General features: G+C 40.5%; 1 protein-coding gene and 1 pseudogene across 2 annotated transcripts in view; one reads left to right on the top strand and one right to left on the bottom strand.

Moving 5' to 3' along the window:
* DENND5B (DENN domain containing 5B) overlaps positions 1–24,739 on the top strand; it is a 160,873-nt gene that overhangs the window by 78,753 nt on the left and 57,381 nt on the right. For both annotated transcript variants that reach the window (XM_089680730.1, XM_089680731.1), the window contains 4 exons: positions 8,915–9,451; positions 11,800–12,031; positions 18,882–19,032; positions 19,789–19,882. In XM_089680730.1, the coding sequence (XP_089536856.1) occupies positions 8,915–9,451; positions 11,800–12,031; positions 18,882–19,032; positions 19,789–19,882 (1,014 nt within the window). The remainder of the gene's footprint in view (positions 1–8,914; positions 9,452–11,799; positions 12,032–18,881; positions 19,033–19,788; positions 19,883–24,739) is intronic.
* LOC149459747 (signal recognition particle RNA) lies at positions 17,640–17,852 on the bottom strand (annotated as a pseudogene).

Here is a 24,739-nt window from a genome sequence, read left to right as displayed (position 1 = left end):
ACATACAAAGAAACCAAACAAATAAGTTCAGAAATTAAGTTATGTGTAATCAAATGGAAAGACACAGGGAAATAGCATTGAACATGCTAACGGAAATGTATTTAATACTGTAATATGTAATCTTTCTGTGAACTATTAAAGCAATTTAGACACCCTCACTATTTGGTTTAGTGCTTCTCCTGATAGGCTATCCTCTTTTGAGGGTAGCCTTGTTTTAGGTTTGCTGCCTCACCAGAGCCAAGCATTTCAACATCTTTATTTCTAGTTTACAACTCTTCATTTTGTTTTTTCCTGTGAAGGAGCAGGGTTACTGTGTATCCCATAATCATTCACATAGGGGGATGGCTGGTATCTAGGGGGCCTAATAAACCCCCCAACCACACATCCTCACAACCACTGGAGATTCATTCTTGGCTTCACTGCCAAAAAAAAATTGGACCCTTTCAAAGGTCCTCCATAATACTTAGCAGACCCTTGGAAAGGTCTACGTGTTGTTTTTTTTCTTTTTTAAAAAAAGCCAGGAAAAAATGTCATTTGCCAGCAATTTTAAACACTTAAGAGCAGCTGTGTCCTTAAAGACCTCAGAAAAAGGGATTTTACGGTGAGCAACAAAAAAAATCCCATTTTTGCATTTGGTAATGCAGACAGTACCCAATCCCCATATTAATTTTTGATACCCCTTTGCTTATTAGCTCCGAAAATTGGCATTTTTAATGTTTTTCATTAATTTTTATTGAGTTTTTTTTAGTTTTTCAAGACAGTAATACAAATTGGTACAAATCCGTACAAATGGAAAAAAAAAGAAGGGTATCAAGGCACGATACGTACATTCTTGTACACAACATTCCAACTTATAGCCTAAGAGGCTGAACTTGCATGTTTCTGAACTATCTTCATTAAAGCTACAAATACTGTAGCTGCCGACTTTTAAAATACAGACACTCACCTGTCCCTCAGTCCAGCAGTGTCCTCACCATCGCTGGTTTCACTGGCCGTCTTCTCTCCTTGGCGCCAGCATCTTCAGTGTGGGCACCCAGCTATGACAGCTTGCGGCTTCACAGCTGGGTGCCCACTGCGCATGTGCGAGAAGCGCTGTTCTTTGTGAATGGCCCCGTAGTCTTCTGGGAGCTGTCACGTGTCCCAGAAGACTACCAGGAGGGGGGGACGACTTCTGCTTTCGATCGCCTAGGCGATGGAAGTGGGAGCAGGTACCTGTCAAATTCGGGTACCCCCTCCACTCCCAAAGGTGCTAATCTTTACTGAAAGATACATTTTTAATAGGAAAGCATAGGGACCGGCAGGAACACCAGGGATTTCACACAAAGGAAGCAATACAAAGAACAGGATACTTTTTCATACAAGTACATGGTACAGCAGGCACATATCAGGAATATGAAATGTCAGCGCATGTGCTAACAATAACATAGTCATATAGCTGATAGGAGGCGAAAGAAGGGTGACTGAGAAATGAGCTCATCACTGTGCTGCTTCTTCTTATACCGTCCAGTCATAGGTGGAGGTGGGTCCAGAATGACCTGGGCTCAGAGGAAGTGGGAATGAATGATGCAGACATCCACAAGCAGTAAAAAAAAAGTACTGTAGGGGGAAATTTCTGATGGTGCATCAAAAACTGATTGTTTTTCATCTTTTAATCGACTATTAATTTTTAGATTTTATTTTTGGCTGTAGTTCTGTTTTTAAGATAGAACACTTCCACCTTTTACAAAATGTGTATCCATCTTTCAGTGAACAGAAATGAATAAAAATAATGTTTCAGATTTGACTGGGCCTCCAAACATCCGCTGGAACATGTTATTTTATGAAACGTGCTAGTTTCAGATCACAGTTTTTGATGCTTGCTTGACATTCAGCGTGAGTCCAACATTATACGCGGATCTCCTGGCAAGGTCAAGTTGCAGCTTGTCTGGAATCCTGAGTGCTGTTCGCTTTATGCGATGTGTCAGGTGAGCTGCTTCAACGACACGGGGGACATGTTTAGAGCTAGACAACCACAGTGTTCATGCACCATGACTTGTTCAGCATGTGCGCTGCTGTGCGTCCTGTCAGACATGGCAAAGCAAAAATAATTTGGTTGGAAAGCTATAATGCCAGCAGACCCCAGAGGTTTGACATTCTGCAACAAGAAGGTGCTTACAGGGGCACATGTTTCATTCTACCTTCCACCCCCTTCCCAAGTTCTTATCACCCCCATATGACCCCCACAAGTAGTTTTTTTTTTTTTTTTCAGATTTCTTCAGACCTGCCTTGTGATTCACAGGGTCCTCTTCCTCTTTTTTTTGGTGCTGGAGACATTAGCACTGTTTTCTGCATCATTTTGATGGTCAAGGATGCCCCACATTCACAGAAGGTCTGTTGAATCATGCTTGGGCCCCTTTCAACTTGGAAGAGGACCAATGATAGCTCACAGGGAAGAAGAGATGAGTATAAGCCCTCATGCACACGGGACGTTTTGATAACCCTGGTAATGTTGGCTGTGTAAAATCACATTAAAAACGTGAGTTTTTCAGCTTTTGTTTAGCGGCGTTTTGACGCGTTTCTGTTTTTTAGTGGGTTTTTCTAACTAAAAAACTTTTTTTTTGTCAAAAAAAGTCCAAAAAACGTTGGTTTGTGGCATTTTACCGCATTTTTCAGCGTTAGAGCGTTTTTACAGCTAAAAAACTCCTCTAGAAACCCACTAGTCCTGGGGTTTTTTTTTTCCAGCCAAAAAATGCTGTTTATAGTCTTTGTGTACATGGACACATAGGATAACATGCTGGTGGGTTTACTAGCTGTAGAAAAAAACCCATCAAAAGCCAATAAGAGCCGCTGTAAAAACATCCAGTGTGCATGACGATTAAGGAGAGCTTCTTTTTTTACCAATAATTGCTGGAGCACGCGTTTAAAATCCATCTTATTTTATTATTATTTTTTTAAAGTACCAGCCCATACAAAAGTAATTGCAGTATGACAGACTTAGTCACCCATTGGCATCTCATATTTCCTGTGCATATGCAGTAGCAAGATTTCTAACCCCAGTTCTGTCTCTGCAGCTTTATATAGAACCTTGATATGTTTATACGGCGCATTAGCAATGATTAGATATCATACAACTCTGATGTTTGATAATCTATGAGAGCTGACTTTAATTTCCAGCTGCTTTTGAAGAGAGAGAGAGAGAAGAGTGCCGTTACCCCCAGGGGTTCTCTAGGCAGAGATCTCCCGCTCATGCTGAATAATAGGCATGCAATGTGGAAGCAAAATGGGCCTGTGAAGCACGGCGATGACACATAAAAGAACAGTCACCCTGTAAGATAGTCTGATAGCTGCAGACATGTGACCCCACTCTTCCCAATACTGCCTTGGCTGCTGACTGTCCTCTGAATGGGATTTCTGATTTAAAGGGAACATGTAACATACGTTCATCAAGCATGTGTTTTCTGTTATTGAATTGTGTGCTTTATATATTCTTAATTACCTTTAACATTTTACAAGTTTGGTTTAACAAATTGTATTTATTGTAGAGATTTATTGAACACTAGCGGGATCTTTTAGTGGCTTGGTGTTAATACTCAAGTATCCCAAGTTTTGAGCGATAGATAGATTGATAGTCAGTCTAGACAAGAAGCTGCAACACTCTGCATCATCTGCAGATTGTATAAAGAATAGAAAAGTACCTGCAGCATAATATGCACAAAACTGTTGCTGTTAGTTTGTATTTTCTACATACTGTATAAAGATTAGAAGTGTGCTGCAAATACTTGTTTGGACTTTTAGGCCCATTCACACCTGCAAATGCTGCCACTAATGATTACATGTGGGATGTTCCCAGCAATTGGATGTGAGTTGCAGCCCCATTGAAAGAAGAATGTCTCCTTCCAGAGTCAATGTTTCACAGGTAATCACTCCATGAGCCTGTTTCACTTCGTCGTCATTGTGTTCACCGTTCCCACAGAAAGATTAGTCTTTTGTACAATTTCACGACAAGTTGTGTTTTGCTTATCCAGAATCAGGCACTCCACGTGCTGAACGTTCACAGGAACGACTGCTGTGGGCTGAGAACCACCATGGCCGGGATTGTCACTGATGGACATACGGCCATCTTTGAAACGTTTACACCATTCATGTCTTACTACGGCTGAGCATCTCATTGCTGTACTGTGCTTGAAATCGTCTGTAGACATCCGAAGGTTTTACACCTTCGTTCACAGGAAACTTCATCACCATGTGGTGTTCCATGCACGCGCTAACACTGTTGTCTGCCATCTTGATTACCAGTCTCTGTACTGGCTCGCAACAAGTGTGCCCCCTATCAGTAATTGGACACACTTGCCACTTATTACTGTGTGTAGTACCACCACGCTGTGTGTGTGTATATGTATGTATGTGTGTGTGTGTGTGTGTGTATATATATATATATATATATGTGTATATATGTATGTGTGTATATACTGTACACACATATTGTGGAAGTTTAGCTCAAGGATAGAGCATTCAGAAACTTGCCTACTTCAACTGAGGCTGAGGGCTTTCTGTCCACATGTATTAGAAAGAAAAAGTTCCTTTACACCAAGGTTTCCTTCACAGGGGTTTCAACATCACACCAAATAACAAACTCTTGTTTTCTCCTGGCTTTCTACGTCCATTCAGGGCCTTTATCAGTTTCCACATGGACACACACCTACAGATATTGGCCTGGTCAGTACAAAGAAATACTTGCTACTCGCAACCACATGGATTCCTGGGAGAGTGGGGCACACATACTAAGATGGTTGTATACACCTGCACCATTAGGATGCTGGTGGCTGACAAAGTGTGGACCCAGAGTTGTAAGCCTCCACTCACTCGGTACTCTACAAACCTCAGAGCTCCAGAACCCAATCCAAGATTCACTAATTATGAATAAAAAAGACAAGACACTCTGCTTCGTTTTAAGACAAGCATTCCTGAGCCCTGCGAACTGTATGGGTGAGAACCTTGTGTACCACTTAACCCTTCTCACACATCATCACCATAGGTCATTACTCCCTTCTCCCTGTGGTAGTGAACAAGTCTAAAATGCTGCAGAGACTGGTACAAAGTAATGACATAGCACTGTTCTCTGTAGCATCCTCCTGCAAGCCCATGTCACTGTGCATGAGCACCAGGAGGCAGGTCCATGACAGCCTGGGCTCACAGAAAGTGGTCTGGGCATCATTCAACTTGGAAGATGAGAGGCACTGAGTCTGAGTTCTTTCTGCACTGGAGAGGTGTAGTTTTCAGCTAGAGCTACTTTTCTTCATATTTTTAAATTTTTTTTAATGACCCTGTCAGGTCCCCTACTATCCCTTCATTCCAGTGCTGCAATCTCTTCAGCATTTGATCTTTCCGGAAGTGTCGGAAACCTTTTTATCCCCCATCATGTGCTATGATTCCTTTCTCCCACCCCATTATGACCCTCTGATCATTTACTTTACTGTAGTCAAAGTAATTTATCATGATCAAGACTTCGATTAGATAGTAAAAGAGCAGCAGCAGCTGAACACTCATGATACTCATATGCAGGTGGCAATGCAAAACAGGACAGGTTGAGTTGCAATTTAAAAATATAAGTATAGCTTAGCTCCAGGTTCAAATATATTGGAGTTTCAAAATCTTTATATGTTTAGTCTTTCTTTTCAGTTGGTAACCTTGCCAGTAACATACTTTGTGTCCTTGGGTGACAGCATTCACTCATTGTACTGTACTTATGTAGGAGCAGCCATTTAAAGTGTAAGGACTATAAAACACCTCCCTCCTCATTGGATAACATAGGGGAAAACGGTGCTATAGTTACAGAAAGAGTCCTGGAAGGACTGATAACACTTCTTGAGATAACACTGAGGAGTGTACAGGCAATAAACAGCCCAGTAGATTTCTGATAGGATCAATGGCTATTACAAAGCAAGGGGACATCTCACTCACTTTTTTGTATATGTCACTCCACCACCAGCTTTAGTGTTTCTCACTTGCTGCGGGACCACATAAAATGAATTCCCACATCCAGCCAAATTTTTTAGTTTTGGAAAAACGGAGGAAGAGTAAACACTTCTCCTCTTCTAAAGCTCACCACACACTTTACAATCTGACTATACAATCTTCTTTAGGTCTACCAACAACTGTGTAGTGTAAGTGCCTGCCTGGCTGGGCACAAATCGATTATATAGTTTATGTTAATACATAACATGTATGGTGTACTTAGACCTTTCTAACCCCTTTCCAATTTTAATGAAATAAACTGGCAAAATAGAAAGTGACGGGAACTTTTCCCTGTGTGGTAAAAAAAAATGCACTAAAGACCTTCTGATGGTTCTAGTTCTATTTTAAGACAGCGTATTTTGGTATCTGTTTGCTAGACACAACCTCATCTTTTATATTTTACCAAAAAATGGGTATTCTTATATGTGTGTTTGCACCAAAATGCATTTATTATATTTCTTCTTGAAAATTTGCATTTAATAAACAGTTTAAAAAATATAATGTGACATAAATATTTGCAACTACCACCTTTTTTATTCTACAGGATTTCTGCTTTCAGAAAATATATAATGTTCTCGGGGTTTAAGTCATTTTATTGCCAAAAATAATGATTATTACGTGTGTGTGTGTGTCTGTGTGTGTGAAAAATAAAAAAATTGCTCTGGAGCCAAACTGGTTAAAGTGACCCTTTTGCTAGCATAAAATATTTCCGCAAGCTGACCCCTGTTAAAAAAAATAAATAAATAAATAAAAATTTGTATGCATTCCTGTCCGACAGGCAGCGAGTGAATTCCTGCAAAGCTCTAGGCCGGGATCCTATTCCGCTGCTGGCAGAAAACATGACCATTACTGTTGTCTGTGGTTCCTTCTGCCAGCCCCTACATCTGTTGTGACAAAATATACGGGCCAGAGGAGGAACTATAGCAAACGGGACTGGAGTCCGATATACCCCAAAGGGTCACATACCATCAGCACTAATTGAACAGATCCACCAAAATTATTTAAACGGCATATTTAAAAGAGGGAACAAATAAGAAAAGCTCCCAGAATGGGTATGTCCCAAATGACGAATGTGTCAGCGTTCTAGATCTGTGATTCTCCAAGTCTTGCCGAAAAGGCAAGTATGACAACCCTGGAGATTACATCTTCAAAAACACATTGATATTGGCAGCTCCTGTACTTATGTCCTCACAGAGTACTAATCACATTCCCAGGAACATATTTACCATTATCTGCATTAGATACAATACTCAAAGCAATTTGCTACATAACTAACATTTTAGTTTTTGCATTAATAACGAAAAATGTTTATTTTTACTGAAATAACAATGTGGCTTCCCTTTTTCACCTGGTGCAAATGCACAAGGCCGTACATGAAGTCCTTATTCATGGCTGTACTGAAACAATGGAAACTAAAATCTGTAATTTGTTGCTGTACACTTTCAAACGCTGAATGTGAAGGCTATTATTCTTGCAAGTGTAATTTATCGAATTCTATTGTCACATTTCTACTGGAAAAATCTAATAAACCTATTGGAAAGGAAATTGAAATTTGATAGACTACCATGCTGCTACTGTTCTACAAGAATTGTCTTATAAGCCCTGTTTTGCATAGAAATGTGACAAAAGCTGAACTGGGCCTCGGTCCATTTTTACATCATTGGCAATTAATTTTGATCAGTGTCTGTTTTTTAATAAATTCTCATTTGTTCCAAGAGAAAGTGGGGCCCCCAGTTGTGTGGAAAATGCAGATGCTTGATACATTATAAATGGGGCTGACAGATGGGCGTCTAATTATAGTGGGGCTGATGAGGGCAAGATGGCGTCACAGCTGACAGCTAGTAAACTGGTTTGATTAGCGAGCATTAGATCACCACGTGGCCTTCTTGTGGGGGTTGTGCTTCCCTAATAAAGACGGACTCTTAAAATGGACCCATCATGAGGACTAAAGATGAATTTCACTTATAAATATTTTTACATGGTTACATTGGTCCAGCTTGGACCAGTGTAACCATGTGTATGCCATAACTGGCCAATCCCCCTGGAAGCTGGAAATCAATGTAGTCAGCACCACTACTGTGATTGCCACTTCTGGGTGGTGCCCTGCTGCATTGTGGAAAGGAATTGCTGGGAAATTTCTTCACAGGCTGCAGCAAAACATTTGTTGACACTGATATGGATTAAGAGTTAGATGAGTCAGTGTTAATCCCACCATACCTGTGACAATCAACTTTGGATCTACAAAATTATGAGGACCTACCTAGACTTTCCAATCAATATGCAACCAGTCAAGCAAGCACTTGCACTACATGATTATTGGTAGACAGGAGATTGTACAGTCAGATTGTAAAACATGGGTTGAGCTTTAAAAGTGTTTACTCTTTTCCTATTAGTCCAATAAAGATGTTTTTAAAAGAGCTTGGCAACAATTTTCGGAATTAATAACAAGGTACTTGTTTTTTACAATGAGTCGTAACAATACTGTAATACTTCAGAGCAAACTCGCATAACCGTTGAAAGATGGCACATTTGCGATACTGGTGAGAAATCACCATTGGATCTCTGTGGAGGACCCAGTGCTTGCATGTGTCACTGCTTCACCAGCTACTTATGTTCCCAAGCAGTTTCTACAGTTGGTAAACAGTGCTAAAGCTGGTGGGGGAGAGACCTATACAAAGAAAGTGAATGTTCTCCCTGCATGTTCCAGTGACCTTGGCATTTTGGATGTCTACACAAGGATGGCTTTTACGGGTAGATAACTTGTATAAAATACACTAAATGCACATATAATCTTATAGAAGGATTTTTGTTGAAGTGAGTGGACTGAAAGAGGGTCTTTTGAATGCTTCTAAACTTCAAGTTATGTTCTTATAATAGGCAACTGAACTGCTAATTTCAGATTGTCTCCTTGTCATTTCAGGCTAATCTTTGTTTTGTGGACATTGATAACCACTTCATAGAACTACCGGAGGAGTTCCCACAGTTCCCCAACAAATTGGAATTTATTCAGGAAATCTCAGAGGTTCTCTTGAACTATGGCATACCACCAGAGGGAAATTTACACTGCAGCGAGAGCGCCACCAAGCTAAAGAGCCTTGTACTGGATGACTTGGTGAACGATAAGAAGAATGGCAATATCTCCAGCCACAATATCAACATGTACGAGCTGCTGAAGGGCAATGAAACTATGGCCCGACTTGAGGCTCTCACCAAAAGGACAGGGATAAAGATGGACAAGATCAGCATCAGTGTTCCACTGACAGACCCTGAGGATGAGCACAAGCTCCAGTGTGCTGAGCAGGAGCTGAGGGATTACAAACTCAATGTGCAGATCCGAGAAGTGTTTGCCAACCGATTTACGCAGATGTTCTCGGACTATGAGGCATTTGTCATTCAGGCTGCTCATGACATGGAATCTTGGCTGACCAACCGAGAGCAGATGCAGAATTTTGATAAAGTAAGCCATGTTTTTTGCTTATGGTAGACGTAAAGTATAACTTAAGGCAAAACTTTTTTTTTTAGTTTTGCACAGAGTGGAGATGGATTAGAACCCCTGTCAATTGTTATTGCTGCCTGTGCCCCTGTTAGGGAGATTCACCCTCTCTATTTGTTTTGTTTTCCCTTATCATTGAAAGTGAAAGTTAAAAGAAAATCCCACGTTTTGGGCTCTCCCCAGATAAGTAATAGAGGGGAAATCTTCCAATGGGAACAGTAGTTCTGGTGACCTGGGGGTCCCCTGAGAATTCCCTTAATTTGCGGTGATTTCCTCTCACTTCCTGTTTAGCTGTGGGACATGAAGTGAGGGGAATTCTCTCTAATGGGATGTAGATGGCAAAAAATGAACTGACGGGTTATAACCCTCCCTTTCTCTTTTCAAAATGGGAAAAAAAAGTTTTGCCTATAGTTCTACTTTAAACCCAGAGGTAAAGGATATGTAAACAAATCTTTTGTCTCACATAGGTGGTCATTTTATGGGGCAGCTCATGAAGATGTAGCGTTACCCCTGTAGGAGCCGCTGATTAGGATGGGTACTGAAAGTAATACTTAGTACCAGCGCTCTTGGTGTCATTCTTGGTCAGAAAATGCTGGTCTACCAAATATAGTACCCAGTAGTAGTGCTATCTGATAGACAGCAGGTACCAAACCAGTTAGTAAAGGAAAACCTAATAAATTGCCACCCTATTTGGTTGGAAACTAGGCAAGCATAAAAGGATTAACAGTGTTATTAACACAATTTAGCATACAAAGTGATTAACAGTAAGGACTAGGCATAAGATGACATTTGGCATCCAGATCAGCAGAAACAGTAGCAAGGCCATCTCAAGAGCAGCAGTGAGCAGTAGTAAAGTTTAATCTACTGAGTGCTGGAATTATACTGTCAGAGTGCATTTGAGGTGGCGATGCTAGTCCTAGACCGAACTCTCTGACTAATAGGCTCTCATTAAATGGGGCATACTAGAGATCCAGCATAGAACATTTCTCTGTATAAACTAGCAAGTATCTGTTCATATATTCAAAAGAGTTCCATTCCATGATTGATGGTTTTATTAGACCTCAACTCCAGGTAAAACCTTTATTCTTTAGGCTAGATAAGGAAAGCTTTAAACCTTAGTGTCCTTATTCAGTAGATGCCCCCTTACTTGTATCAAAAGTATAGAGGTTGATTTAGTAAAGTTGTGGCCCCTGCAAGTACAGTTGCTCCAGATCTTAATAAGTGAGGAGAAGCTCTGCTGACTTTCATCATCCAATCATGTGCAGCCAAAATGCTGTTTTTTGCTTTTTTTTTTTTCCTTGCATGTGATTGGGTATTCTTTCTAAAGAATACTAAGCTCGGGAGCAACTGCAATTGCAAAGTGCACAAACTATGTGCCTTTAGTAAGTCAACCCTATAGACTCCAGAGAGTGAGACATAATTTTACCTCTGTACAAATCATTATACCTCCTCTAGCATATGCAGTTGAATTCTGGGTACCAGTTCACAAAAAGCTACTAGATAAAGCTAGATATAAAAACTGAAACTAAAAACAGTAGATGATTTGCAGGTGAGAAACATTATTTTGCTTCTGCTGTGTGATGAGACACCTAGCTAACAGGTGGGATGCCTCACTTTCATCATTCACTGCGTGTGTTGCTAGTAATATGGAGTCATGTCAGAGCTTACTAAGCATCAAAGAACTCTCTAACAACTGTTATATATATTTCACTCATGTATTTAGCTGTTTGTCTTGAGTTCAGCTTTAAATTTGTAAGTGCAGGATGGATAATAAATTGTGCAGTTCTTATGTTGCTATAGGTCAATTTAAAGTGTTTCTAAAGCCTGTATTAAGGTAAAAAAAACCTTCTGTGTCCAGGATCCCCCCCCAGCCCCCTCTTATACTTACCTGAGTCCGATAGCAGTGGCTCTTTTGGTTCTCTTCCTCATTACAGGGCAGATTGATAGCAGTGGGAGCCATTGGCTCCTGCTTCTGGCATTTAAATCCTGTAACATGGGACCGGGGGGACACAGGACACAGGCAGTGCTTCTCGAAATTGAGCCCACACGAGGGCCCCCATAGAAAGTGGCTTTGTATGGAGGTACTCACTGAAGAGGAAAAGCCAGGAGTGCCAGAGGGGGACCCCAGAAGAAGATTTGGGCTGCTTTGTGTAAAACCATTGCACTAGGCAGGTGAGTATAACATGTTTATTATTAAAAAAGAAAGTAAGGTTTAGAATCACTTTAATTTTCATTTTAACGTTCAGAAAAAAAGGTTGCAATTTAATCCTGATTTATTTATTTATTTTACTTGTTTACTTTTTCTATTGCAGGCTTCTTTCTTGTCAGACCAGCCAGAGCCCTACCTCCCGTTCCTCTCTAGGTTCATTGAGACGCAAATGTTTGCCACATTTATCGACAATAAGATCATGTCTCTATGGGAGGAGAAGGATCCTTTGCTTCGAGTTTTTGATTCTCGCATCGAGAAGATCCGCCTGTACAATGTCAGAGCGCCAGCAATTCGCACTTCTACCTACCAGTCATGTACCACCTTAAAGGAAGCCAGTAAGTGTTCAGCCAATGTTACATTTAATCAATATTGTTGTACTAATTGCACAAGGTCTTTCTTAGAAATGAGGAAAGAAAAGCAATGGTCAGGAATCCCTGGGAGGCTGAATTACAGGCAATAGAATTGACAGAATGCACTAATTTTAAGAGTTTCTCCCCCCAAAACTGATCGATACTGAAAAGTTCATATATATGTTTTCAGATATAGACATTTTTAGTGAACTTGCAAATTCTTACACTGTTTTGCTGTGGAGATGGAGTGAGAGATGTAATACTGTAACATCTTCACACCAAGAGGGTCTGTCTGCTTTAATTACATAATAATTTTCAATACTGGGAAAAATATTGCATCCCCAATACCCTTGCTTATGTATGGCCAAATTATCACTCTGTCGGCTGCCTCCTGCAGACACATACGGTCCTTTTCAAGGTTGAATGATGCTCAGTATTGTTCAGCCTACTTCTTGTGAGCCCAGGGCATCAAGGACAGACCTCCTGGGGGTGTGTCCTCAGGCAGCCCTGAACTCACAGAAGAATGCATCAGGGAATGGTGCCATGTCCTAATTCTCTGCATGGGTCAGGAGCCTCCACCACTGGAAGAAGAAAAGCACCTGGACCCAACATCCACTGATAAAAGGTTTGTATACAAAAAAATAAAAAATACATGGGGGGGCTGTTCCAAGGTTGCGGGGGCTGAAAACTGGAAAGGGGACAACCTGGATTTGGTCTTTTGTGAGTTTGCACTCCCCCCAATATAGGAATAATATGAAATCTGTAATGAAGGTTATATAGGAGGACATTACTCATTAGCATTGCCTCCCCATGACTTCACCTCTAAATAGGACAGAGCTGAGAATGTCTCAAGTTGTGCTTTTCAATCTCTGTGCAAGCTTCTTGGCAAAAACAGGTAATCACAAGGGTAGGAAACAAGCATGCAGAATGTTAGAAGTTTCAAGATAGTGATATTTAAAGTGGTTGTAAAGGCTCAAGGTTTTTTTTACCTTCTATGCATGGAGATAAAAACCATCGCGATCCAGCACTGTACACAAGAGCCTCGGCTCTCCAGGGACTCTCCTTCATTGAATGAGACAGCAGTGGGAGCCATTGACTCCTGCTGCCAATCACAGGCAGTGAGCCAATGAGGAGAGAGAGGCGCAGGACAGCAGCTCAGGAGCGAGCCTGCTTGGGTGCCCCCATAGCAAGCTGCTTGACATAGGGGCAGGAAGGAGGGTCCAGAAGCATCAGTGGGGGACCCAAGAAGAGGAGGATTGGGGTTCCTGTGTGAAAAACCGCTGCACAGAGCAGGCAAGTATAATATGTTTGTTATTTTTATGAAAAAAAACCCAACCTTTATTATTATTATAATACAGGAATTATATAGTGCCAACAGTTTGCTCAACGCTTTACAATATAAAAGGAGACAATACAGCAACAATACAGTTCAATACAAGAGGTGTAGGAGGGCCCTGCTCCTTGGAGCTTACAATCTAAGAGGGGGGTATATCACTTTAATTTTTTGGGCAGATTTAAGAGAAAAGTCCAAGTTAACCACCTTTAAATCAAAAGGTAGAGGAATAATGTGTAATATCTTATCCCATGCTCCAGTGGGCTTCCTCCACATTGTGACGAGTTGCTCAAATCCCCTTCTCTTTGGTGCTCTTGCTGGTGGTCACAAACTGTACAATGCATGAGGAACCAATAGTCCTGCATTGTGTGTGAAGATGCCAAGGGACCACCTACAACCTAGAGCATCAGACAAAAGAGAATGGAGAAACCTTCCAGAGTGAGAGGTAAGGTGAGTATTGCACCTTATTTATTTATGCTTAGGCTTAATTATTATTATAACACTACTATACATGCTTTATCTATCTTCTAATAATAGTATAGTTTTTCTTGGGACCTTTTGGTACTGGGCCTTTTCCAGTTTGAGCTTGAAATAGGATTGTCCTCCCTGCTTCTGATAGAAGTGTAGTGAATGGATTATGTAAGAAATGTTCAGTTTAGAGAGGGAACAGATTAGTCAGTCAGGGATCTGGATGAGTTGACTCTGGAAGTTTCATTCAAGCCTCTTGTTGGACTGGAATTCCACATAGCCTCAGGGCGAACATACTATTGCTTTCTCTAGGGTGGAGGCATTGTGTGTTTGTGTAATAACTTGCTCATCCGCTTACCTGGCAAAGCCTCTCATCCAGTGAGTGTCATCAGAAAGCTGTGCTTCAGGCTCCCTACTTTAAAGGCACACTGACATCGAATTATTTTCCTGACGGAAAATGTGTGTGTGTGCGTAAATTTCATCTTGAGCTGTTGGTCTTTGTAAACAGCCTATTATCAAAAGGAACAAAGAAGCTATTAGTAATAATAAAGTGCTGTGCACTTTGCATAAGGAAGTACAAAATATTCATATGCATTTACCGTACTAAAGAAAATATATTTATTAACCTCCCTGGCGGTATGATTCTTTCCGATTTTTGGTGCTGAAAGCGGTACCATTTTTTTGCATGGAAATATGTAGTTTTTTTATTGTAGGCTGTAATTTTTAGGAATAACTCACTGAAATCTGTCCGAACAAGAGTCTAGTAAACATCCCGGGTAGGATAAAATTTGAAACACGAAATCATAAATTATAATTTAATAAATAATCACAAAAAATAATAATCTAATAATAATACATTTAATTCAATAATATAATCAAACCAAAAACACTGAAATTTGAAATATAGCGCCACAATAAGTTTGCACATTGCTGAGCAAAGTCGCAAAATCGTTTTCAGTGTCTGATGATGAATTTCCCCACAAATCATTATCACTCAATTCTGCAAGTGGTTCTGATTTACTATCGCTGTTCTCTAGCTGATCTAAACCGCTTTTGACCTAAAGGGACACTTTTTGGACGCCATGGATGTTTCTCAGTTTCCAGGCAGAAAGAACAGACAAAATGCAGGCAGGGTGCAGAACACAGCACTAGGGACAAAATGTATGTGAAATTGGTTGAGACAGCAATGTTTTACTATGTAAAAAAAAAAAAATGAAATTTTTTAAAATTTTTAAATTTCCCGCTGCCGGCGGCGGCGCCCGTACGTCCCGACGTCACAGGGACAGGACACAGAAGCCGGATGCCGGCATCGGCCGGAGGAGATGGCCGGGGACGCTGCAGGGGACACATCGTGGGAGCGCAGGGTAAGATAAGTGAAGAACACATGCCGGAGCAGTGCCGCATGGTATTCCCGAGTGTAGCTCGGGGTTACCGCTCTTGGTACTGAAATGTTACCCCGAGCTACACTCGGGAATACCGCCAAGGAGGTTAAAGATGTTATTTTATAGTCTTTCCCCTAGAAAAGAAAAAATGTGCTTTATTCCCCTAATTTGTCTACAATTTAGGCAACCATGGAGAATAATTAAAGCTGAAGTTTAGGTATAGCAATTTTTACATAGATACATTGGTCCAGCTTGGATCAATGTACAGTATGTATGTTCCATACCTATAGGATTCCTGTGAAATCTGGAAATCAATGTAGTAGACACTGATCTCATGGTGTTTTACCTCTAGCTTTTGAGTCCTATGCCAAGCAGCTGCTCTGCTGCTTACTATACACAGGAGGTTGCCTGCTCGGCATGGGCGCCATTCAGAGAACACAGCATTTTCTCAATAAAGACGAGGTAGATATTGTGGTGTCACAGTCCCACCTCTCCACCTTGTCCAATCTGAAAATACTTTGCATTCATTGAAAAAATGTAAAGTGTTGCTAAAATGGTGCCCCTGCTGAGCGAATGACTTCCTATGTTCATAGTGCAGCAGGGCAGCCGCTCGATGCAGAACCTCAAAACTAGTAGAGTTTACTGTAGTAGCATTGTCTACTACAGTGATTTCCAACTTCCACTGGAAGATATGCCATACATGATTTAAACTGGACCAATGTAAAAATAGTTATACCTAAACATCAGCTTTTAAAGAGACACTATCACCTTGGCCATTCAAGGCAAAATTACACTATCTTTGCAAAGTGTTCCGACCCCAGTGCTCCCTTGCCTTTCTCCTTCCATCACAGATGGAAACAATACCCTATGCTTCTGGGTATTGGTCATACATGGATCGAAATTCATCCAGTTTAGCAGGGACCAACTTAATTTTGATCCATGTATGGGTAGGTTGGTTTTACAGAAGTCTTAATAAACTTCTGTGCAACTGCCCTGTCGGATTTTTGCTGCTCAGTCAGCGCCGCTGGCTATGGTCAGCAGCGGTGATCAGTGTATCCTGACAGTGTATGTTGATGGGGTTCTATCACATAGGCTTTTTTTCCCAGACCCCACATCCAAGGTACCATAATTTTGGGACTTTTAAAAAGGTAGATAGCATGTGTGTGAGGGAAACACAGTGGGATTGTAGATCGAAAAGCATAGATTAAGGTATTTCACATATTCTTGAGCTGTGAAGGCAAACTCACTAATGGCATTTTAGAATTTTGGCTATCCTTCATTATGTCAAATATCCACAATGTAAAGCGGAATGCATATGCTGCAATATGTCCACTAACAATGCCTTAAATCATTTCTTCTTTACAGAATTTTTAGCTCTGCTTAGATTAACTGCTGTTTACATTGAAGCCCCCAAACCCCATGAACTCTATGCAGAAGTCAACCAAACGGATAGTAATTGTGTGTTTATTGGATATTAAAATAACTCACTGTTTGATTTTTCTGCCACTTGCATGAATGTGTGTCCATGTTTTCACTTTGACATTTCTCACATAACTGCAGCCTAAATGCACTGATTTGTTTTATAAAAGGCACATTGGAGCTAATACACTTGCCTTTGGCGATCTTTTCAAAGCTTTTTATGACCTGTGTTAAAATAATAAACACTATCATCAATTTGCCTTTAGCAGCAGCTCCCATTTATGCATTTAAAGCTTAGCTACTGCCAAAACTTTTTACTTTTAAATCAAGTGGGGGATGGGTGAATCTTCTGCTGAGTTGTACTGCTATCTGATGACTCTTCTTGGGAGATTTTCCTTGCTTCCTGATCCCCTCTCCCTCTGTTAGTAAGAAAGGATATGGAATAACAGGAATAATAATATGGAATAATAGGAATATCTAAGAAATAGGAACACCGCAGTAACATCCTAGCAGAGGTTCCAACTCTTCCCCACTGCATTTAAAAGTAAAAATTTAATGTTGGCTGCTGCTGGAATTTAAAAGCAAGTCTGTCGTCATGTTATAGACAGTAATTTCTATGCCCCATTTTTCCTGGACTGCCTACTATCACTTGTCTTTCATCCCTTATTATTTGGGATCCATAAGTTGCCAGATGGATGGTCCTTTTTGGTCAATGTTCTCTGCTTCAAAACATCATCAGATCCTGATGAACTTCTCCAACAGAGCAGGCACCATCTCAACCCCTACCCTACCCCTAGCACTTTTCCCTGCATAATAGTATTTGCTGATCAACCTGTTGGTAACGGAGCTGACCCCAGACTGCGCTTGGGTACTTCCGTTAGACTACTGCTTCTCCGTCCGAACACCGACAACAGACACTACAGCCGACCATACAAAACTAGACGACACCAGTCTTGAAGTAATCCAGGAGGTAGACTGTGTCCCACTGTATCATCCAGGCTGCTCTACACTGGCTATTCACAGGACCAAACCCACTACTAATTGGCATGGGGGTTTTGACCTGCTCCATTTCTGACCTGGGCCGGTTCACCTCTCCTTAGGACAACCTGGTAGCCCCAGGCTCCCCTAGAACCACCATTTTGATACCAAACTTAGTGTGGACACCCGCTCAACATAGCACAGAGTAGACCAGAACTCCTAGACATGTCTACACAATATTAGGACAGATCACCCTGTACCCCTAACAGGCACAGGGTGACTTACACATAATAAGGATATGGGGAGCTGAGACAGGGAACTCCCCATCTCTCCAAAGTGAGCTGGGTTCCATGGGCCCCCCTCCCAAAGTGACTTCCGTCACACTGTTGAATAACACACATTTTGTATAGTGAGTGCAGGGGGTTGGGACTAAGCAGACGCAAATACCAACTTTTAGAAAGTCTGTATTTGCATACACTTAAATATTGTCTTTAGCAGCATTGAGGCCTGTGTCACTGGTATTTTGTTTGCATCAGAATTGCTTGTTGCCACCTGTAAGTCTATAGGGATGGCAAGCACCTAAAAGCAGGTCAGATGTAGTCAATAAATTATGAATTATCTCAGAAGCATCTTAAACTGATGTCAAAGGCAAGGTCCATTTGCTCATCAACAAAGACCCAAAGCCTGTCCACACAGGCCTACAGTATATAAAGAGGGGGACCTAATAATATCATCTGGCACCTAGTGCACCTGATCAATAAATTCTGAATTGTTTCAGAAGTGTTTCAAACTGATGCCAATGGCAAGCTGTATTTGCTCATCAACAAAGACCCAAATCCTGTCAACACAGGCTTATAAAAGGAGGGGGACCTGAAGATATCATTTGACACCTAATAGTAGGGGACTCAGTCTAATATCTTTAGCAAGACTACATGTTTATTTTAAAGTGAACCTGACTTGATTTACCATGTCTAAAAGTAACAACAGTGCTGAAGTTCAGGCACCATTGAGCCCAGGTGGGTCAAGAAAAAAAATTGTCAGTTTTCCTTCTCAGGATGTTATGGTCTGACTTTAAGCGGTACTAATGAGGATTCAAGCATTATTACGTGTAAAAGAGCAGAAACAACAAAAAATTCTGGATGTCCCTTTTTGATTTAGTTAATTTTCCACCCAGAATGAGACAACATCCAATTGCACCAAGATTTGCTGGGACTGTAGGATTATATCTGAAATATTTATTTGATCTGTGTTCCAGCTGTGTCTGTCGAGCAGCGTCTGATGAAGATTGATCACACGGCCATACACCCGCACTTGCTAGATATGAAGATCGGGCAAGGAAAATACGAGCAAGGCTTCTTTCCTAAGCTGCAAGCTGATGTTCTCATGAACGGACCAATAAACAACAAGTAAAATATGGTTTTATTATTTTCTTTTTAGTGCGGCACCTCTAAAGAGCACATGTAGCAAACCTAGAAATGAGTCAGTCCAACAAAGACTTGCAATGAGTTTACTTTGGGTATTTAAATCATCCATTGCCTTGTCTCTCAGAAAGTGGATATTTCTCATTCCCAAATTTTGTTTGTGTAGCTGTTATATCTTCTAACATAATGAGTATCTGTGAGTTTGTCCATCCAGAGCAACATGACAGGTTCTCTTAATGGGCCTACCCCCAAGACACTCTGGATCCGTTTCCCCGAATCTAATCCCTTTGTGAACTCCTTGTGTGTCTGTGTCAGAGCTTACACAGAGTTAATGACCTGCTCCCATCCATCTGACAGTGTTTGGGGGTGAGGTTATGATTTTCCATAAGGAAATCCTATTACTATGCTTTTCAGAGACCTTCAGCAGATGGAGGGTGCAATGGGAAAGAGCTGCAAAAGTTGGTATCAGTGGTGGGGGCTTGTTAAAGAGAAAAAAAAATCTTGATTTCTGCAATAAAAGTGATCTAGTGGAGTTTAGCACACAGCGTGCATAGACAAGCTGTTGAAGTTTTACCTTTAACAATTAAGAGGACTGAATAAACCAGCTGTTAAAAACTCAATGCATGTGCCTAACAAAATATTCCACCCAGATGATTGTTTTATAGCAGAATTAAGCCCATATTGTGAAATGAATAATACAAATTAATTTCCCCCTGTTGATTTTTTGGCTTTTATCCACAGTCGCTGGGTCAGCCGGAACGCTACAGCGCAAAGGAGAAAGGACCGCCAGCGGCAGCACTCGGAGCACCTAGGATTAGACAACGACTTGCGGGAGGTACGTCGCTGCAATATGATTGCCAGCTTTACCTCTGGCAGCAGATGGCAAATGAGTCAGCCACCATTTATTTTCTCGAATAATCAGTTTTGCCTCCAGCTGCACCTTAGAATAGCAACATAAATTTTTGTAGCCGTCAGAATCCTCCTACTTCCTATTGTTATTTCCATAAGATGAGCCATAAAAATCCAGACAAGCAGGTTTTTAATGTGGGATACTAATTGTGAAGAGCTGGTTTGGTGATCTTTCATGCCGTTTTCATATAATTTTTATTTCTTATTAGAACTGCAGGATTTTATCGCTTGGGTTGTCTAGTATTCTGAATAAACAGTTTAATTTTAACTGTCACTTTAAATCATTGCTATATTCAGTGCTTCATTAGTGAACATTTATAAAAAGCTATAGTGCATTTCACTGAGGACATATTTTAAGTTATTTTAATTCTATTTCTAAAGCGAACACATGTCATTTAAAACTGATCATAAGATGAAAGTAAATGCAGCGAAAAATGCCTCAATGATCAATAGATCCTTTTCCATGAGGCAACTGAATTTACCGGTATATGCTAGTCTTGTATAAGGCAAGCTTTGTCCTACCCTTTCTCTACAACCTGATCTTTTCTCCCTGGGTGGCTTTACTGACCAATAGGGAGGCATGGAGTGTGGGAGGGGGTGTGCCTAAGCTTGAAATTTTAAGGAAAGGTCAAGATCTGCATATAACTTGGTATACAGTAAAAAAAAAAAAAAAAAAAACCTGCTCTAAACCAGGTGCTCCAGTGCTCAATTGACACCCCTTCATAAAAGTATAATGATTATAGTCTTCCAGTATCCACAGTAACTTCACCACTGTGTGCATTACGCACTCACCTTCTGTTCTGACCTACAACATAATAGGTCATAAAGGAGGTTTTGTTGATCAGTCTCTGCACGTCTACTTCTACCTGTTAGTAGCTACTTCACCCGTACTGTCCTTTTAAGAGACCAGATTCTGTTGTTTCCACTGGGGTGATGAATGCTCAGGGAAAGAAAGAATAATCCATACTGCAAACCCATAAAATTGATAAATCCCTTTATTAATGCATTAATAAAGGGAATAATGCATTAATAAAGTGATTTATTGAATTTTATGGGGTTGCACTGTGAATTATTCATTCTTTCCCTGAACGTTCACCACAGTGGACACAGAATCTGGTCTCTTAAAGGGACATTACGGTTGAAGTGGCTTACTAATGGGTTTAAATAGATGTGCAGAGACTGATCAACAAAAACACTCTTGTGGTGGTCACAGTGGTGATGGGAAGTTACTATGGACACTTGAACACTATGATCGTTCTACTTTTATGAACAGGTGTCAATTGATCACTGGAAGACCTGGTTTAGAGCACGTGGTTTTTTGTTTGTTTTTTTTGTTTTTATTCTGAATGCATACGTTTGTTTATTATTGATTTATCTATACAGTGTTGCACTACAAGATAGAGAGAGAGAGAATGAATAAATATTTATTTGTTTTGGAGTTACATCTCACATTTGGAGTTACAAGGGGAGATTAGAAGATTAGGGTGAAAATACCCTTGGATGAAGCAGCCACTAAGAGTTGGAGATTGATGGGCAACTAGTATTTTAAACCGCACATCTGACTTACACTAACATGTGGGTCTAATCACAAGCTGGACAATTAGTACACCTATAGGGGTGGATCACAAATTGATGGACTTACAGACACCATAGGAAGAATTCTGGTTTTAACTTGGGCACCATAGCGGGATTGAATTGTCACTATTTTTATTTGAAGGACTGTTTCTGAGGACTTGTGTTTTTTCATAACTTTTACTTTGCTTTAAAGAGACAACGCACTGTATTTATTATAGTCTATTAATAGAAATCTATGGCTCAGTGCAGCTAACCCACAGAAAAGCTGCAGGTGCACCATGCTGCACCTGCAGATGATTGTGAATACAGTCTAATAACCCTTTTATAAGTGCTAATATGCCCACTGCAAAATTACAGTGTATGTGATGTTTAACCATTAGCCGCCCGGCCTATAGCCATTTGGCGGTGGCAAAAATGCTTCACCTTTCCGGGTGCACGCCATTTGGCGTGCTCCCGCACATGCGCAGTTTGCGCGGTTGCAGAACCTCGGACACGGCCGATGACAGATCTGAGTACCGGCCCACATTGCCGGTACCATGTGACCTGCTGTGACCAATCACAGCAGGTCACATGACAGTTGTATACAATGGATGGCTTCATTCATGCCATCCATTGTATACTAGTGCCTAGCTGTGAATGGTCACAGCAGGTCACATGCACATGTCATGTGATTAGCTGTGGCCAAATCACAGCTAAGCACAAAAAAAAAAAAAAAACCTGAATGAATCGATTTCATTCTGGTAAATGCTTGCTTATAGCAAAGTAATTCTTTGCTATAAGCAAATTGTGTAAAAAAAAAAAAAAAAAAATACTGATCACTTCCCCAAAGTAGTACAATGTGACTATGGTGACATTGTACTACTTTGGTCATGGTAAAATATGAAAAGAAATCGGAAAAAAAAGAAAAAAAAATGTAATAAAAAATTTAAAATAATAAAAAAAATATATATATATATATTTTTTTTTTTCATACTGTCACCAGTCAGTGTCCCTGTTCAACGCCATGCCAGTTATATGATGACGCTGTACTGAACTGGTGACAGTATGTAAAAAAAAAAATAGTGAAACTAATTTTTTTAATTTTTTAATTTTCCGAAAAATTATGACAAAAAAAATACAACTTCAAAAAAAGCGCCATGCCTCTTATGAAATACGTTGGACTGTCTACTTTGCAAAAAGGGGTCATTTGGGGGATATCTGTACTGTTCTGACATTCTTGGACCTCAAGAAATTAGATTGGCTGTCAGTACTTCAGGATTGATCAATATTCAGATCTATACCATAGTTTGTGAACTCTATAACTTTCCTACAAACTAAAAAATACATCCTAATTTGGGTTATTTTCACCAAAGACATGTAGCAGAATACATCTCGGCCTAAATTTATGAAGAACACTTTATTTATTTATTTACAAACTTTTATAACAGAAACAAAGAAAAATGTGGGTTTTTTTCTAAATTTTCGGTCTTTTTTTGTTAATTTAGCAAAAAATAAAAACCTCAGCTGTGATTAAATACCACCAAAAGAAAGCTCTAGTTGTGTGAAGAAAATGATAAATTTTAGTTTGGGTACAATGTTGTATGACCGTGCAATTGTCATTCAAAATGTGAGAGCGCTGAAATGTAAAAAATGGCCTGGGCAGGAAGGTGTAAAATTGCCCGGTATTGAAATGGTTAATACACTGACCCTTTCCTCTTCCAGCCTCTGCTGGCATCGTTCTCCAGGCTGCTTGAAAGGTCCCAGGTGAAGTACACTGGGTATCACAATGTATGGCCAGTCTAACTCTTCCCCACTCTTTCCAAAAGTAAAAATAAAATTTTGTCTAATACAGAGTTCTCTCTGTGGATCCAGATGTGCACCTGGCTGATGGAGAGTAAAAAATTGATTTGCATGGTTTAGAAATTAGAAATAATCCTTTTATTTTTGGGATATGTGATGGAATGAGACATGAACACCCTTAGGCTAGGTTCACATATGTGCGGGTGGTGCCGCTGCGGATCCGCCCAAAAATCCATGCACCCGCACAGAAGAATGTGGACCCGTGGACTGGTACCAATAATTCTAATGGCATTCCGCCCGCACTGGAAATCGCAACCACACTGGGAACCTAGGTTCCCGTGCTGGTTGCGGTTTCCAAAGAAGTGCAGGGACTTCTTTCCTGCGTGTCCTGGGGCACAGGAGTCCATTCATATGAATGGGCTCTCGTGCCTGCACAAAACGCGGCCCGCACGGGCGCATATATGTGAACCAGGGCTTAATGTACTCTGCACTGATTTGGTTGAAAGGCTTATAGATTCCCGTTTGTCCCTTCTCACTATAACTGGCTCTGTACAAAGTTTTCTGCAGTAAACTCCAGGACATCTTACTATGTTATCACTTTTGTTCAGTAATACAATCACAGAAAGCCAAAAGACTCTTTTCACAGACTTTTTTTATGTTTGTATATGGATTGAAAGATGATCTTATGAAAATGTCCTTAATTGCATTAGCAGCACAAGATGGAGAATGTAATGTCAGGGTCATTTTGCATCAAGATAGATTCATAATGAGGTAGGATTTCGTAAATTGATTTTTTTTTTCAGGCTCCTAATCTCCATAACCCTTCTTGCCATCGACTCGTCTCAGATTTCCATGTTAAATGTATTAATTCAAGCCCTCTGTCTCCATAGCTCATCTTGTAATGTGCGCAGTTGTGGGACATTAGTACAGCCAGCCATCTGCCCTACGTCTGTCGAGGAGGAGAGGGGGAATCCTCTTTGTTTAGCAGGAGGTTAAGGTCACTTTTGTATCTGCGAGCTTTAGCCAAAGTCTGGCGTCTGCAGCTGCAACCTGAACTGAAATTCAATGATTGATTGTCTTGCCTTTGTCCAAGCCAATAAAGCCTTTCCCTGGCAAGATCCAAAATGCTAGCTGCACAAAATATCATTTAGTCAAAACAGCAATATTAATTCTATGCCTATTACTGTGTGGTGTATTTAAAGTAAAACTCTTCACAAGTATTCAATTAGAAACCTAATCAGAATTTACCTTAAAGGAGAAGTATGGATTTGTAGAAAAATAAATCAATCTACATACTTGCCTCAATGCTGCAGAATCAGTGTGTTACCGCAGCTGTCCCATGTTGGCTCTAACGCAGAGGACTGAGTGATCACATACCTGCTAATCACTCAGTTCAGGTCTGTTCTGAGCAGTAACTATCAGTCCCACT

Source organism: Staurois parvus, unplaced genomic scaffold, assembly GCF_062004578.1.
Source record: "Staurois parvus isolate SC_StPar_1 unplaced genomic scaffold, SC_StPar_1.0 ptg000249l, whole genome shotgun sequence".
NCBI lineage: Eukaryota > Metazoa > Chordata > Amphibia > Anura > Ranidae > Staurois > Staurois parvus.
This window is presented reverse-complemented; position numbering and strand designations above follow the sequence as displayed.